The sequence below is a fragment of the Cervus canadensis genome, chromosome 26, assembly GCF_019320065.1.
Source record: "Cervus canadensis isolate Bull #8, Minnesota chromosome 26, ASM1932006v1, whole genome shotgun sequence".
NCBI lineage: Eukaryota > Metazoa > Chordata > Mammalia > Artiodactyla > Cervidae > Cervus > Cervus canadensis.
Genome location: NC_057411.1, coordinates 52,529,850 through 52,543,423, shown reverse-complemented (window position 1 = coordinate 52,543,423; position 13,574 = coordinate 52,529,850). Strand labels below are relative to the sequence as shown.

The following is a 13,574-nucleotide window of genomic DNA, read 5'->3' as shown; positions in this document are numbered from 1 at the left end:
GCGGGACCTGGAGGTGCGCGAGGCGGGGCTGGGCCGGGGCTGGGACGGGGCTGGGTGGGGTCGCCGTGTGCTGCCCCTGCCGCGAGCGGGTGGGAACAAGCTGGGGGAGGGGCCAGGGGCTGCGGGGGCGTGGTGGACGGGCGGGGGCGTGGCGGAGCCACGGGGAGCCGCCGGGGAGCGGGCGTCCCGTACTGCTAGGGTTAAGGCCGCGAGCCAGGCGGTGGCGGGGCGGGCGCGCTCGCCGATTGGCGGAAAGTTCGGGCGCGGGGCGGGGAGCGGGGGCGGGGCGCGGGGCGGGGCGCGGCGGCCAGGACGCGCCGATTGGCGGGAAGTTCGGGCGTGGGGCGGGGCGTGGGGCGGGGCCGGGGCGGGGCGCGAGGGCGGGTCGAGGGGGCGGGGCGCGGGGGCCGCGGCGCGCCGATTGGCGGGAAGTTGTGCCGGGGCGGGGCGCGCGGCGGGCTCGGCGCTCGCTCAGGGAGAGTTGACAAAGCCCCGCAGGGAAGGACGCCTCGCGGCGCGGCGCCCCGGGCCCCTCGCCCCGCCGCCCCGGGATCGCGGCCCCGGCCCGCGGCCCGCCCTCGCCGCCCTCCTCGCCCCGCGCCCCGGCCCCGGCCCCCGACCCCCGCCCCGGCCCCAGCCCGAGCCGCCCGCGCGCAGGTAGCGCCGCCCCGTCCCGAGGCCGGGCCCGGGGGCGCGGGGCGGCGGGGTGCGGCGCCCGGGGCGGCGATGACCGCGCAGCGCGCCCCGCGGGCCCGGCCCTGAGCCCCGCCGCCCGCGAGCCCCGCCGAGGTGAGCCCCTCCGCGCGCCTCCGATTCCCGGGGCGGACTGGGAGGGCCGATTCCGGGGGGCCGGGGCCGCGGGCGGGGGCGGGGGCCGAGCGTCCGGGTCCCCGCTCCGCGGCGAGGGGCCGCCGGCACCGGCACGCGCCGCCGCGGCTCCCGCCCGACCCGAGGTCCTGCCCGCGCCCCGCCCCCGCCCCTGCACCCCACGTGGGCCCCCCCCCAACGCAAATTTGTCCGCTAATGGCGCAGGCGATTATCTGCGGGGCCGCCGGTGTTGTGTGTCCCGCGGGCAGGGCCCGAGTTACAAGCGCCAGGAATCCAGACGGTGTTTGGAGGGGGGGCGGGGGAGGTCGGTAATTAGTGTAAACCCTTTGTCTGCCTTTGATACCCACGGTTCCCCCGCCGCCGCTTCCTCCGCCCGGAGCGCGCCAGGGAAGGCGGGGCGGCCCGCACCTCGGTCCTCCTCGGTCCAGGGCCGGGGTGCTGGCGGCTCCGGGGCCCTCGGCCCGGCGGAGGGGGAGTGGGGGCGGGGAACCCGCCCCCCCACCCGTCCCCCACCCGCCCGTCAGTGACCAGCCCCTGAATACCCTCCAGGTCCGCACTGGCCGAGATGACGCCGAGCCCCGCGCTGGTGCTGCCACTGCTGCTGCTGCTGGGGGCCCTCCCGCCGGCCGCCGCCGCCCGAGGTGAGTGCTGGCGCCCAGCCCGGCGCCCCGGCCTCCGCCAGCGCCGCCCCTTTCCCTCAGGCCCTGAACTCTGCCACAGTGCCCGCCTGGCGCGCGTGCCTGCGCCCCGCCCCTACTGGCCGCGCGCAGCCCGGCCCCTCACCCACTGGGCCCCCAGCTCACCCACGGGCCAGTGCAGCTCACGCGTGGGCCCCGCACCCAAGGGGCTCCTCGGCTATCTGCAGGGCCTCCCCTCTCACCATAAGGTCCCCCAGATCACCCACAGGGTGATCTCACTCTGTGGGCTCCTCCAGCTCTGGCACGGGGTCCCACACTAGCTGGCAGGGTGGGCTCTGGCCCCAGTTCCCTTCAGGATACACACATCCACCCAATGCTGCAGCTGAGGGCAGCCACTGGTGGAGGATTCCTGGGCATTGGGCAGTTTGGCCACAGTGGACCCAGTTAGGCCCCTGAAAACCCACAGAAACCCCCTGGTGGCCAGGGTCAGGTGTGGGGACAGTGGGGACCTTCTTGGCATGTGGGACTAATGACCCAGACCAGTGCACTGACCAGAACCAGACCTGCCCGTCTCTAAGAAGGTGCAGGGTTGGGGCCAGGGGACTGAGGACCCAGCACACGGGGTCACCGCATGGTGGGGAGTAGGGGCCTGTCTTAAGGCAGACGCTGAGACCACATACTTCAGGCCACACAGTGCATGTCTCAGTATGGCATGTGCCACAGCGGGGCCTAGACGCGGGTTCACACACCTCCTGGGCAAGAGGGCAGGTTCAGATACCCCTGGAGGGACCCCTGCCCCAGCAAGGGGCGTCCTTGGCTGACGGGCGATGGGTGACCCGTGCCCGTGGACTCCCACCGCCGTGTTCGGTGCTGGCCTCCTTCAGCGAGGCGGGACCTGCGGCCAGGCCAGCCCTGTGGGTGTGTTGACCACTCAGGATCGTCCTTGCCCTGTCCACCAGTCCTCTGAGGCGTCGCACCCCTCCCCCACCGCTGCCCCACAGGCGCACCGAGCCCAAGCTGGCCTTATATGGCCACATTCGGGTGTGGGGTGGCGGGCGGCGGCCCAGGTGGGCCTCATGCCACAGTACCCCCCCGCCTGCCCTGCCGGGGACTGGCTGGCTCGCTTGAGGGTGGGGGCTGCCCAGGCGTGGCCGGGATGGCAGTGTCCAGGGTGGTGCAGACACTCGGGTCATGCCCAGCGAGGCTCCCGCCCCCAGGGCCGGCAGCTCGACCTCCGATTGCTCTTTCATCTGCTTGGACTCTCCCATCCCCTAACCTGCCTGTCCTCTGGCCACTTGGCCAGGGAGGCTCGGGAGGCCACTGGCCTGACCTGGCCACCGGCTGGAGCCTGGAGTGGAGGGGCGGGCAGCAGTGGGCCGCGGACGGCCGTGGGCAGCAGGGCCTGCCTTGGCACCGAGCGGTCCCCCAGGGGCTACACCCCGCTCGGTGCCCTTTGGCTGAGGCCTTGGGCTGCATGATGGGGGCCCTGGCGGCCGTAGGGAGGTGGGAGCCGCTTTCCAAGGGCAAGAGCCTCTGCGGTTTCTGGTGGGGGGGGGGGTGCTCTTCCTGAATCGTGTTGGCTTCTCCTCCAGGCCTGGACTGGAGGGCAGAGTCGTCTCAGGCCCTTCCCACTTGGCGCGTGAACAGGCTGAGTGTGGACCTTCTTCAGGCAGGCAAACCAGCGCAGAGAGAGTTTGGGTGGTTTCTTGAAGCCGCTTTCCCTGCGGTGTCACAATTTCTGGAGTCAGTACATTTCTAGACTCAATATTTTTAAGGTTCCCCTTTTCCCAAAGTTTCACAATCTTGGTGGGTTAGTCTTAAACTTTTTTTTTTTCAAATTTGAAAAAAGAATTTGGCTTTCTTCATTTCCACTTTACTTCTCACAGTGGGAATTCGAGAGGTTCCGAATGAAGTGCCTTTTACAATTTACTTTGAAAGAAGTCATTTCAGGGTTTTCTGAGAAGTGCCACGTGTGAACTTTTCTGAGGATGGTGCAGTGGACCGTCTCTGAGCAGCTGGCCCTGGAGGCCCCTCTCCCTCCCCTGGACCTGGCCAGCATGCCCGGCCGCCTTCCGCCTGTGGGATGGTGCAGACTTCAGGCCGACTTGCCTGGGGGCTATGGTGGAAGGCTCTGCCAGGGCGTATGAGTCCACGGGGAGGCGTGCGGCTGTCAGAAAGGCTGTGATGTGTGTGCTGGTTGACCTCAGCCTCTGACCAGGCTGCAAGGGGCCTCCTTCTCGCCCTGCAGGCAGCACTGGCCAGTGTGCGGCCCAGGCCGAGGTGGACTCATGGGAGCCCGGCCCAGGCTCTGCGAGGTGGACGTGGGCCAGTGGCCCACTTATGTCTTGTCTTGGGCCCCACTCCTGGAAGGGAAAATAAACCACTGCCCCCTCTGCAGGGAGGAGGGAGCGAAGAAAGTCGCCCTTGGCTGGCCCTGGAAGCGCTGCCTACCAGGCTCCATCTCCATTGCACTGGGATCAACGGCCCCCAGGTCCTCCTGGCTCCGTGGCGGCCCTAATGAGGGAGTTGATGGTTTTCTCCAGCAGCAGCCCTGGCCTCTGGACGCCTGGGCAGCCCAGGCCCCATGGACGTGCAGGGGAGGCGGGCGGAGGCCGCCCATCTTAGCCTGCTTTGCCCCATTCTGTGCCTCCATGGGTGACCGCAGCCTGGTGTGTCCAGGGGACAGCCTCAGTGAGCAGGTCAGCACACAGAAGGAAGGGGTGCCCACCCCATGGACGCCCTGTCCAGGGCGGCCCCCCACTCTTCCTAGCGGTGGTCATGGGTGCTCCATAAGCATAGCCTGCCTTCTCTCAGGGCCCGGGGGAGCAGGGGCCGCCATTCTGGGCTACCTCCAGTGGCTTTTGCAGCCCAGGGTCCCCTGGAGAGGCTTGGGTGTCACAGGGCCAGGCGGCGTGGGCCTGGTCAGATGAGGCAAGGAAGGCCTCCAGTGATGGGAGTGCTGTGGGCAGAGGTGGGCAGCTCACCACGGCCGAGGTGGGCATGGCGCCTTGGCCTCGCTGGGTAGGGCCTTCGGGTGGGGAAGGGCCTGGGCCAGGCCGACGGGCTGGTCGGTTGAGGGTGGCCCACCGGGGCTTTGTGAGCTGGGGCCCCCATTCCCACCCTGTGCCCCGCCAAGTGGCTGGGGCAGGGTCTGGAGGCGGTGTGCTGGGGTGGGGGGCGCATGCCCGCACCGAGCCCAGACTGGCCCGGGAGGAGGGGGACTGGCCTGGGGGGTTTCTGGAGCTGTCCCCAGCTGTCCCCGAGCTGTCCCCGAGCCGTCCCCAAGCCGGAGGCAGGGCAGGGAGCTGCCCCAGCCTCGGAACTGCTGAACCCCAGGGTTTCCCATCTTGGCAGGAAACACAACTCCTCTTCTTCCTGCTGGGGAGTTTATTTTGTGAGAGATTTTCACAAGCTGTGTGCTGGATAACGGGGCCTGGGGAGCCGGCAGGGAGGAGGCTCCTGTGACGCTGCCCCCGGGCGCCCTTGATCCAGGGCTGCTCGCCCCCTCCCCCGCCCCACCTACGCGGCAGCCCGTCTGGATCCTGGCGGGAAGGTGGGGCTGGTCCTGGAGCTCACCCTGGGGGTCCGGTGGCCCACTGCACGGCCTCTGGGGGCCTGGGGGCGCCCAGTCTGGGTCACTCTGGCCTCAGGGCCTTGGGCCCATCCTGGAGAAGCCGCTTGGGCCTCAGTGGAGCAGACGTGGGACCCAGCCAGCCGCTGGGGGTTGGTCGTCTGCAGCCATTGTCTAGAGACCCCACATTCGCCCTGAATGCCTGGGGGCTCCAGGCTCAGGAAGGGTCCTCTCACCTCCTAGGCGACTGCCCCTTGGGTGGCCTGCGCCCCAAAGCGCATTACCCTGTCCTCTGTGTCCAGCACGGCAGGCGTGGGAGGCCCCGGGGGACAAGGGCCTTCTCTGCCCTCTGACAGCTGGGAGCGCGTCTGTGAGGTGGCGGCGGGGCGCAGGCGCGGGCAGGTTTGCGGGGGGGTCGGCACTGAGTCTGGGGGCCCACCGAGGCCTCGACAGTGCAGGAGGGCTGCCCAGTGTTCAGCTGTGCCCCGGGTGGGTCCGGGTGCTTTCCAGTCACCGTCCCCCACTGGCAGTTCCCATGGGCGCCCCCAGGGATGTGGCACCATCAGGGTGATGCTCTGGGGCCCCCGCCAGGGTCCTGGGGGTGGTGAGGGTGAGGCAGAGGAGCCCTGAGGCTGGGCTTCCACTGGAGGTAAGGTGCCCACTCCCCTGCTGGGCGGCTGGGCAGCAGGTGGTGGGGACACTCCCGCCGCCTTGCTCGGTGGGTCAGGCTGTCCCTTCGCCACGCCCAGAATGGCCTGGTTTCTCGGGCAACCACCTGTCCTGCGGGTCCTACCAGTTCCACCACAGATCCCGTGGGTCCAGCCCCCAGGGGCCGCCCCGGGCCAGCTGGTGACCAGGAGCCTGTGTGCATGTGTGGGTGTGCAGCGGTGCTGGGCAGGGGTCTGCCCGCCTCCTGGGAGCCGCGTGGTGGTCCTCCCCTGTGCCCACCCTCCGCCCTGGGTGCTCCTGCCCTTCCGCCAGGGGCCTCGCCTCCCTGGGGAGGGTGCTGGGCCCAGAACCTGGAGCTCACTGTGGGGAACCCCTCGGGTGTCCCACCCCCTAGATGGCCTACCATCCTGGTGCCGGCATCCAGGCTGGCCAGGTGGGCCCTCCTCCAGAGCCCAGCCCCCTCCTCCCGGCCGCCCCCACCCGTAGCCAGGCCCATCGTGGTCGGCTTGATCAGCGCTCCCCCACACCTTGCTCCGGCGGCCAGAGCGTTCCTCAGGCTGGAAACTTGTGGGGCTTTGCAGGGCTTGCTGGGGACGTAGCTACCCTGAGGTGCAGGCTGGGGGCTCAGGCTCCGTCACCCCACCTGCTCTGAGTCCTCTGGCACCTGGGGCCCGGAGGAAGGCTGCTGTCTGGCTCCCTCCCCTTGAAGGGAGCTTGGGGTCGCAGGCCGGGCCCCCCGAGCACCCTGGGTGGCAGGGAGGGGTGAAGGCCGACGTTGGGGTGTCCCCGCTCCCCATGGCCAGGCCCCTGGCAGACTATGAACAGAGCAGGGAGTGTGGGTCCAGACGGAATGGCCAGGGCAGCTCCCCTGCCCCGGGGCAGGGAGGGGGGCGCGGGGGTCAGGGAGGTGCCCAGGTGGGCAGAGGCCGTGCGGCGTGGGGCGCTGTGCTTTGGTGCAGCCCCCAGGGCCTGTGATGATGACTTGGGGTGCGTGGGGGAGCCTGGGGGGCTCCACTGGGGGTCCCTTCTCCATCTGCCCGCCTCAGCCCTCCCTGGGACAGGAGGGGTATCAGCTGGGGTTGCAGCAGGGTCTTGTTATAGCAAACCTGGGGAAACAGAGCCCCCAGCCAGGCAGGGGGGCTGCAAGCCTGGGGGCCTCCAGTGCTCAGAGGAGGGGCATCTGCACCCCCTGTTGGGGTGTGCGTCTGGGGGACAGCGTAGAGGGGTGGCATCGTGTCCACGTGTGGCCCCAGCTCTGGGTATCCCGGTGGCTCAGGGTGAAGAGTCCGTCTGCAGTGCCGGAGCCCCAGGCTCACCCCTGGGTTGGGATATCCCCTGGGGGAGGGCATGGCAGCCACTCCAGTGTCCTTGCCTGGAGAAGCCCATGGACAGGGGATCCTGATGGCCTACAGTCCACGAGGTCCCAGAGTCCGACTGACTTAGCAACTGAAACAACACCCGAGCAGCTGCAGAGCGTGGGGAGGAGGAGGAAGGGGAGGAGGGGCGACGCCCCCTCTGCCCACGAGCGCGGTGCTCCGCCCGCGTCCTGGATGAGACCCTGCCCAGCCTGCAGCCTCCACCCACCCTTCGAACCCTGCCTGTGCCCCAAACCGCCCAGCACCGTGGCTCTGGGGAGGTGCTAGGTTGGGGCTTCCTGGAGGCGGCGCTCTAGGGAGGGGCCGCGGCCGGGAGGAGGGCCTGCCGGGAGCTGAGGGGCTGCCCCCCTGGGCCGCACCCCTCCCCCAGGCCCTGCAGGGGCCCCCAGGTCCCCATGCAGGCCTCAGTTTCCCACGGCAGAGCGTCGGGATGCCCTGTCCAGGTGGAACAACGGGGCTTGTGTTTCCCAGGCTAAATATAGAGCTGGCCCAGCCGTGCTGGCGGCCAAAACCCCCAGGAGTGTGGGGGGCCGGGCCTCCCGCCTGTGAGCCAGCGGGGGTCTCTGGAGAAGCTGCGGGTCTGGGCGAAGCGCAGGTGGGGGCGGGGCGGCCGCCGAGGGAGGGGCTGTTTGCTTTGGGATGCGGCTGGCTGCGCCGGCCTCCTCCGCTCAGGCCGCTCGCGGGGCCACATTTCCGGCCCATCTGGCGGTCCCTGGGCCCCGTCGCTCCTCTTCGCAGTGACCCCGGGCAGCGTCCCCGCCACCCGCACTTGCCCCGCCCTCCCTCCTGAAGGCCTCCTTTCGGGGGACAGGGTGGGGCCGCGTGGTTGGGCCGGCCCCTTCTCTGCCCCCGAGGCCAGCTGCTCAGGGTCTGGGGGTGTTGGCGAGGGCCCACTGGTGCCCACAGGTTGTGGTCGGGACAGGCAGTACCCCAGCGGGGAGGCTCCGCACACACGTGCGTCTGTGTGCACACGTGTGGGTCCGCGCCTGTGACCCTTGTGTCCCGGTGTCAGCCTGGGGGCCAGGGGCAGGCTGAGGGACCTCTTTGTCCTGCAGCCTGGGAGGCCGCTGGGGATGGTGGGATTTCAGGTGGTGGACAGGGTCCTCCTGGGATTGAGGCCTGGACCCTGGGCAGCCTGGTTGGGCCCTCCTGGGGTCCACTTGTCTGGGGGCCCTAAGGCGCCCCCCCCCCCCACTGTGAGCTGAGTGGGTGCCTGGGGGCGGGCCCTGCAGACTGCCGAGTCATTGCGGAGAGGTGGTCAGGGGAGGCAGGAGGGAGGGCTGGCTGGCCGGGGCAACTACCTGGCAGGGGTGTGGCCCCCCGAATAGGGGTGGGACGTGGGGGCCGAGGGGAGGTGACCGGATCTCTGTCGCTCAAACCCCGGTCCCCTGGAAGCAGAGCCTCGGGACCCCCTCCCCACTTGGGGCCCCAGAGAAGCTGAGCCCAGAGCCGTCAGCTTGCCCATCCCTGGGGCCACGGCCTCCACCCTCCCTTGGCACCCCAGGCAGGGGCGACAGGGGTCCGCGCCCTGCAGGGCCCTGGGAGCCACAGCGTCTGCAGGACCCACAGGAGCACTCTAGTTGCAAAGCAGCAGTGGAACCAGCTGGCAGTTGCATGTTGAAGAAACATCAGCTGGTTATTGAAAACACATGCCGCCCTTGGGCTCCGAGCGATAGCGTCTCAGAGCAGCCGCGTCAGGCCAGCACCTCCGCACGGCCAGGACACCCGGACGTGGCCCTCCTGGCCTGAGTGGCGGCCTCGAGGGGTGGAGGCGCCTTCCAGTGGCTGGTGGCTGGAGTCCCAGGAGCCAAGCCCGGCCAAGCCCCTTGGAAGGGCAGCTGAGTGCCTCTGGCTGCCTCTCCTGGTCTGGAGGGACAGTGGGTGGTTGCCCACGAGAGAGGCCCGAAGCCCCTGTGGTCTTCCCGTGGTGCTGGAGCTGCACATGGGCCCGAGCTCCGGGCCACGGGCACAGCGGGGGCTGAGGGTCCCCTGGAGGAAGCTCTGTAGCCTTGTGTTGTCCACGGTGTCATTCCCTGTGGTCATCCCCTGTTGTGGTCTAGACCCGATCACCCCCATTGTGCCCACACTTGACCCCGGAGGAATTGAAGCTGGACCCAGGCCAGGGGGGTCAGGGACGTTCAAGGGCACCGTGACCTCAGCCCAGGACTCCGGCTTCTCCCACGGGAGAGACTGGTCACCCAGAGCTGGGGTGTCCAACCTCTTGCCCTCTGCCCCAAATGCCTTGGTGACCTGGTGTGGCCTGGCTGGCAGCGGGGAGGCTCTTGCCCGGGCACACACGAGCACAGACGCGGACGCTCGTGTGTCCGCGCCCCGTCTGTGAGGGGCTGTCCTTGCTGGTCTAAGTGCGTCCTGGGCGAGCCGGTCCTCCCGACTGCGTTCCAGCTCCCATGTGAGAGCGCGCAGGGGCCCCTGTGGTCTGAGAGGGGGCAGGCATCTCTGCCTGGGGTCCTGGGTGGGCTACCGGCAGGGACAGCCCTCCCCCCAGCTCCCAGTGCCCACACCGCCTTTGCCCTGACCGACCCGCTGCCAGTCCCCTCCTCCCTGATGGAGCCCTCTGACCCCCCAGGGCCCCCGAGGATGGCGGACAAGGTGGTCCCAAGGCAGGTGGCCCGGCTGGGCCGCACGGTCCGGCTGCAGTGCCCCGTGGAGGGGGACCCGCCGCCACTGACCATGTGGACCAAGGACGGCCGGACAATCCACGGCGGCTGGAGCCGCTTCCGTGTGCTGCCCCAAGGGCTGAAGGTGAAGGAGGTGGAACCGGAGGACGCTGGTGCCTACGTGTGCAAGGCCACCAACGGCTTCGGAAGCCTCAGCGTCAACTACACGCTCATAGTGATGGGTCAGTGTTGGGGCGGGGCCTTGCGGCGTGCCGTTAGACTCCAGCCAGGAGGTAGCACTTCCCCGAGTGCCCACCGCCACCCCCCGTCCTGCCTGAACTTGACCACTGCCCCCCAGGACCAGGCCTGTCCTGCTCACTGCCTCTGAGTCCTGGACACACCCCAGCCCGGGCCTGCCTCCTCAGCTTGCACCTCAGGGTGGGGGGGGTCTTTCCTCCCAGCCCCTTCTCCCCCAAAGTTCTGCCGGCCTGAGGGGCCAGGGCTGGCTGGGAGACGGCAAGAGTGGGTGGGGGGCCCCAGCTCGCACCGAAGCGCAGCCTGGTGGGTCGGCCGGTAGCCTTGGCGTCGGCCGTGACTTGAGGCTCAGGTTTCTGAGTTCAGAGGGGCCGCTGGGAAGTGAGGGCCTTGTGTTCTCTGCCTCCGGGGCCCGGGCTAGGGGACTGGGCGGCGCCCCAGCAACACGCCCTTCACTCGCTGGTACCAGGCGCTGGCCCGGCCCTCCCCCCGGGCGCCGGGGCAGCACAAAGCAGGAGCCCGACCCATACACCCCGCCGCTGGGTTCCGGGGTGGGGTCTGGGAGCCGGGCCTTGGTCCTGGGCCCTGGAGGCGGCGGCTGTCCCGGGAGGGGGCATTCCTCAGCATTCCCCGACCACCCCCCTCCCCAGGCCCCACAGGCCTCCTCTGGACTGTGGAATGGGAATACTGTGGGTGTCCCCCCACCACGTCCTTTCAAAGGGGAGGATGACCAGGCGGTATGTGAGCCATGTCAGCTCACCGAGCCCTCGGCCCCTTGATGTGGGCTAGGGTTACTGCAGCTGCTGGCGGGCCCCAGCCCCCACCGCCCCCAGGCCCTGCAGACCCCCGGGAGCCAGGGTGGGAGAGCCAGACCTCCGTCCCACCCACGCCTGGCGGGGTCACCTGCACCCAGGGAGTGGGCCGGGAGGCGGCTCCCGCCCAGCTGTCCCTGGGATTCTGAGCTGTGGGTGTGCATCCACAGCCTCCTGCTGGCCTGCTGGAGCCTCCCAGCTGGGCCTGGGGCTGGGGTCCATGCTGGGATCTCACGGGGGCTACTGAGGCCCCTCTCACGTGCCCCGCCCCCTCCCCCCCACCCCCCAGATGACACCAGTCCCGGAAGGGAGAGCCCAGGGCACGACAGCTCCTCTGGGGGCCAGGAAGACCCAGCCGGCAAGCAGTGGGGTGAGCAGAGGGGCGTCAGGTGGGCTGGGGGCTGGGCTTCACCAATCCCACCGCCCTGCCCGGCCCTCTGACCTCCACGCCTACCCTCCTCTGCAGCGCGGCCCCGCTTCACGCAGCCCTCCAAGATGAGGCGCCGCGTGATCGCGCGGCCCGTGGGCAGCTCCGTGCGGCTCAAGTGCGTGGCCAGCGGGCATCCGCGGCCCGACATCATGTGGATGAAGGATGACCAGGCCTTGACCCGCCCGGAGGCTGGCGAGCACAGGAAGAAGAAGTGGACGCTGAGCCTGAAGAACCTGCGCCCGGAGGACAGCGGCAAGTACACGTGCCGCGTGTCAAACCGCGCAGGCGCCATCAACGCCACCTACAAGGTGGATGTGATCCGTGAGTTGCGGGCGGGGCGAGGGCTGGGGGCGGGCTGCAGCCCCGGGACCACACCCAACGCTTGTCCCTGCGCAGAGCGGACTCGCTCCAAGCCTGTGCTCACGGGCACGCACCCCGTGAACACGACGGTGGACTTCGGGGGCACGACATCCTTCCAGTGCAAAGTGCGCAGCGACGTGAAGCCGGTGATCCAGTGGCTGAAGCGCGTGGAGTACGGCGCCGAGGGCCGCTACAACTCCACCATCGACGTGGGTGGCCAGAAGTTCGTGGTGCTGCCCACCGGCGACGTGTGGTCGCGGCCCGACGGCTCCTACCTCAACAAGCTGCTCATCACGCGCGCGCGCCAGGATGACGCGGGCATGTACATCTGCCTGGGTGCCAACACCATGGGCTACAGCTTCCGCAGCGCCTTCCTGACGGTGCTGCCCGGTGCGTGGGCCTCACCCCGCCCCTGCCCCGCCCCTCGGGTCCTGCCCCGCCCCCAGGGGGGTGTCCCACCAGGCCCCGCCCATGCGCACCAGCTGGGCTGTGGGGGACCCGCGCCCTGACGGTCCGCTCCCTGCCCCTCGGTGTCTCCCGCAGACCCAAAGCCCCCAGGGCCGCCTGTGGCCCCCTCGTCCTCCACCACCAGTCTGCCGTGGCCGGTGGTCATCGGCATCCCGGCCGGAGCCGTCTTCATCGTGGGCACCGTGGTCCTGTGGCTCTGCCAGGCCAAGAAGAAGCCATGCGCGCCGGCCCCGCCCCCCCCGGCGCCTGCACATCGCCCGCCCGCCGGAGCCCGCGACCGTGGCGGGGATAAGGACCTGCCTGCCCCCGCCACCCTGGGCTCCGGCCCCGGAGTGGGGCTGTGTGAGGAGCTTGGGCCCCCAGCCGCCCCCCAGCATCTGCTGGGCTCCGGCTCAGCCACCGGCCCCAAGCTTTACCCCAAACTCTACACAGACACGCACACACACACACACTCACACACACACTCACATGTGGAGGGCAAAGTCCACCAACATCAACACATCCACTACCAGTGCTAGGAGGCCTTGGGGCAGGCTTGTGGAGGCCACGGCCAGTGGCAGGCTGGGGCAGAGCGCCACAGGGGAGGACAGACCATGGGTCCATCTCCCCATGCCCCGTGAGATACACACACACACACACACACGTTCAGACTGAAGCCTTTGGGAAGGTCTGTATTGTAACCGCAGTGCGCATGTGGCGACTGGCTAGCTCATGAAGGAATCCCTTGGCCCCGTGAGAAGGATTTCACGGGGGCCATGGTCACCCCCCTCACCCTGGCCTGGCAGGAGATCTGAGAGGCACCCTGGCTTTGCAAACCAAAAACTCCGACCCCTTCCCTACGCCTGCCTGCCTGTGTCCCTGCCCAGGCTATTTTTGCCACCACCTGTCCTGGTGTCCAGGAGTCCACCAGTACCCTGGAGGGGGGTCGGGCGGAGCAGTCCTGGGCCCTGTCCTGAGAGGCTGGAGCCAGCTGGGGGTGACTTGCGTCCCACCCGGCCTCCCGCTGCCAGAGAGGAGGGCCCTTGATATTTATATTTAAGAAATTAAGATAATAATATTAATAATGATGAAAGGAGGGCTGGGCCACAGAGACTTGGCCTCTCCTGGGACCCAGGACCCACCTGGCCTTGTGGCCACGCTGGATGTCCACCCAGGGCCTGGGCACCCATCACCCCATTACCCGTGGCCCCAGACCTCTGTAATTTTATATAGAGTTTGAGCTGAAGCTTCGTATATTTAATTTATTTTGTTAAACAAGAAAACGTGCATCCTTTTCCTCGAAGTTGGTGTTCCTTCCTGTGTGCGCACGCGTGCACCTGTATGCCAGGAGCCCCACGGCCAGGCCGCAGGCTCAGGGCCCCCGGGACCCACCGTCGGTGTTCTGGACGCTCGCCTGTACGCGTGTCTCTGGCCAGCCTGAATCTGGCTTGGTGGGGGTCTGCTTCTGCACTGGTGTGGCACCCCCACCCCCAGTCCTCACTGCAGGGCCTGTGCTGCTCCTGTCCCACGTTCCGGGGCTTGCCGTGTGCCCTCTGTGGGCAGGTGGGCT

At 69.0% G+C, this 13,574-nt stretch overlaps 1 protein-coding gene across 2 annotated transcripts; it reads left to right on the top strand.

The window, feature by feature from the left end:
- Positions 1-685: 685 nt before the first annotated feature.
- On the top strand, positions 686-13,307 carry FGFRL1 (fibroblast growth factor receptor like 1). 2 transcript variants are annotated; one of them, XM_043448202.1, is made up of 7 exons: positions 686-789; positions 1,378-1,469; positions 9,670-9,942; positions 11,057-11,137; positions 11,234-11,518; positions 11,594-11,947; positions 12,101-13,307. In XM_043448202.1, the coding sequence occupies exons 2-7, from the start codon at positions 1,394-1,396 to the stop codon at positions 12,541-12,543; spliced, it is 1,512 nt and encodes a 503-aa protein (XP_043304137.1). In that variant the 5' UTR covers positions 686-789; positions 1,378-1,393; the 3' UTR covers positions 12,544-13,307. The 2 variants fall into 2 exon arrangements, with proteins under 2 accessions (XP_043304137.1, XP_043304138.1); XM_043448203.1 differs by lacking the exon at positions 686-789 and adding an exon at positions 1,056-1,132.
- The last annotated feature ends 267 nt before the right edge of the window (positions 13,308-13,574 follow it).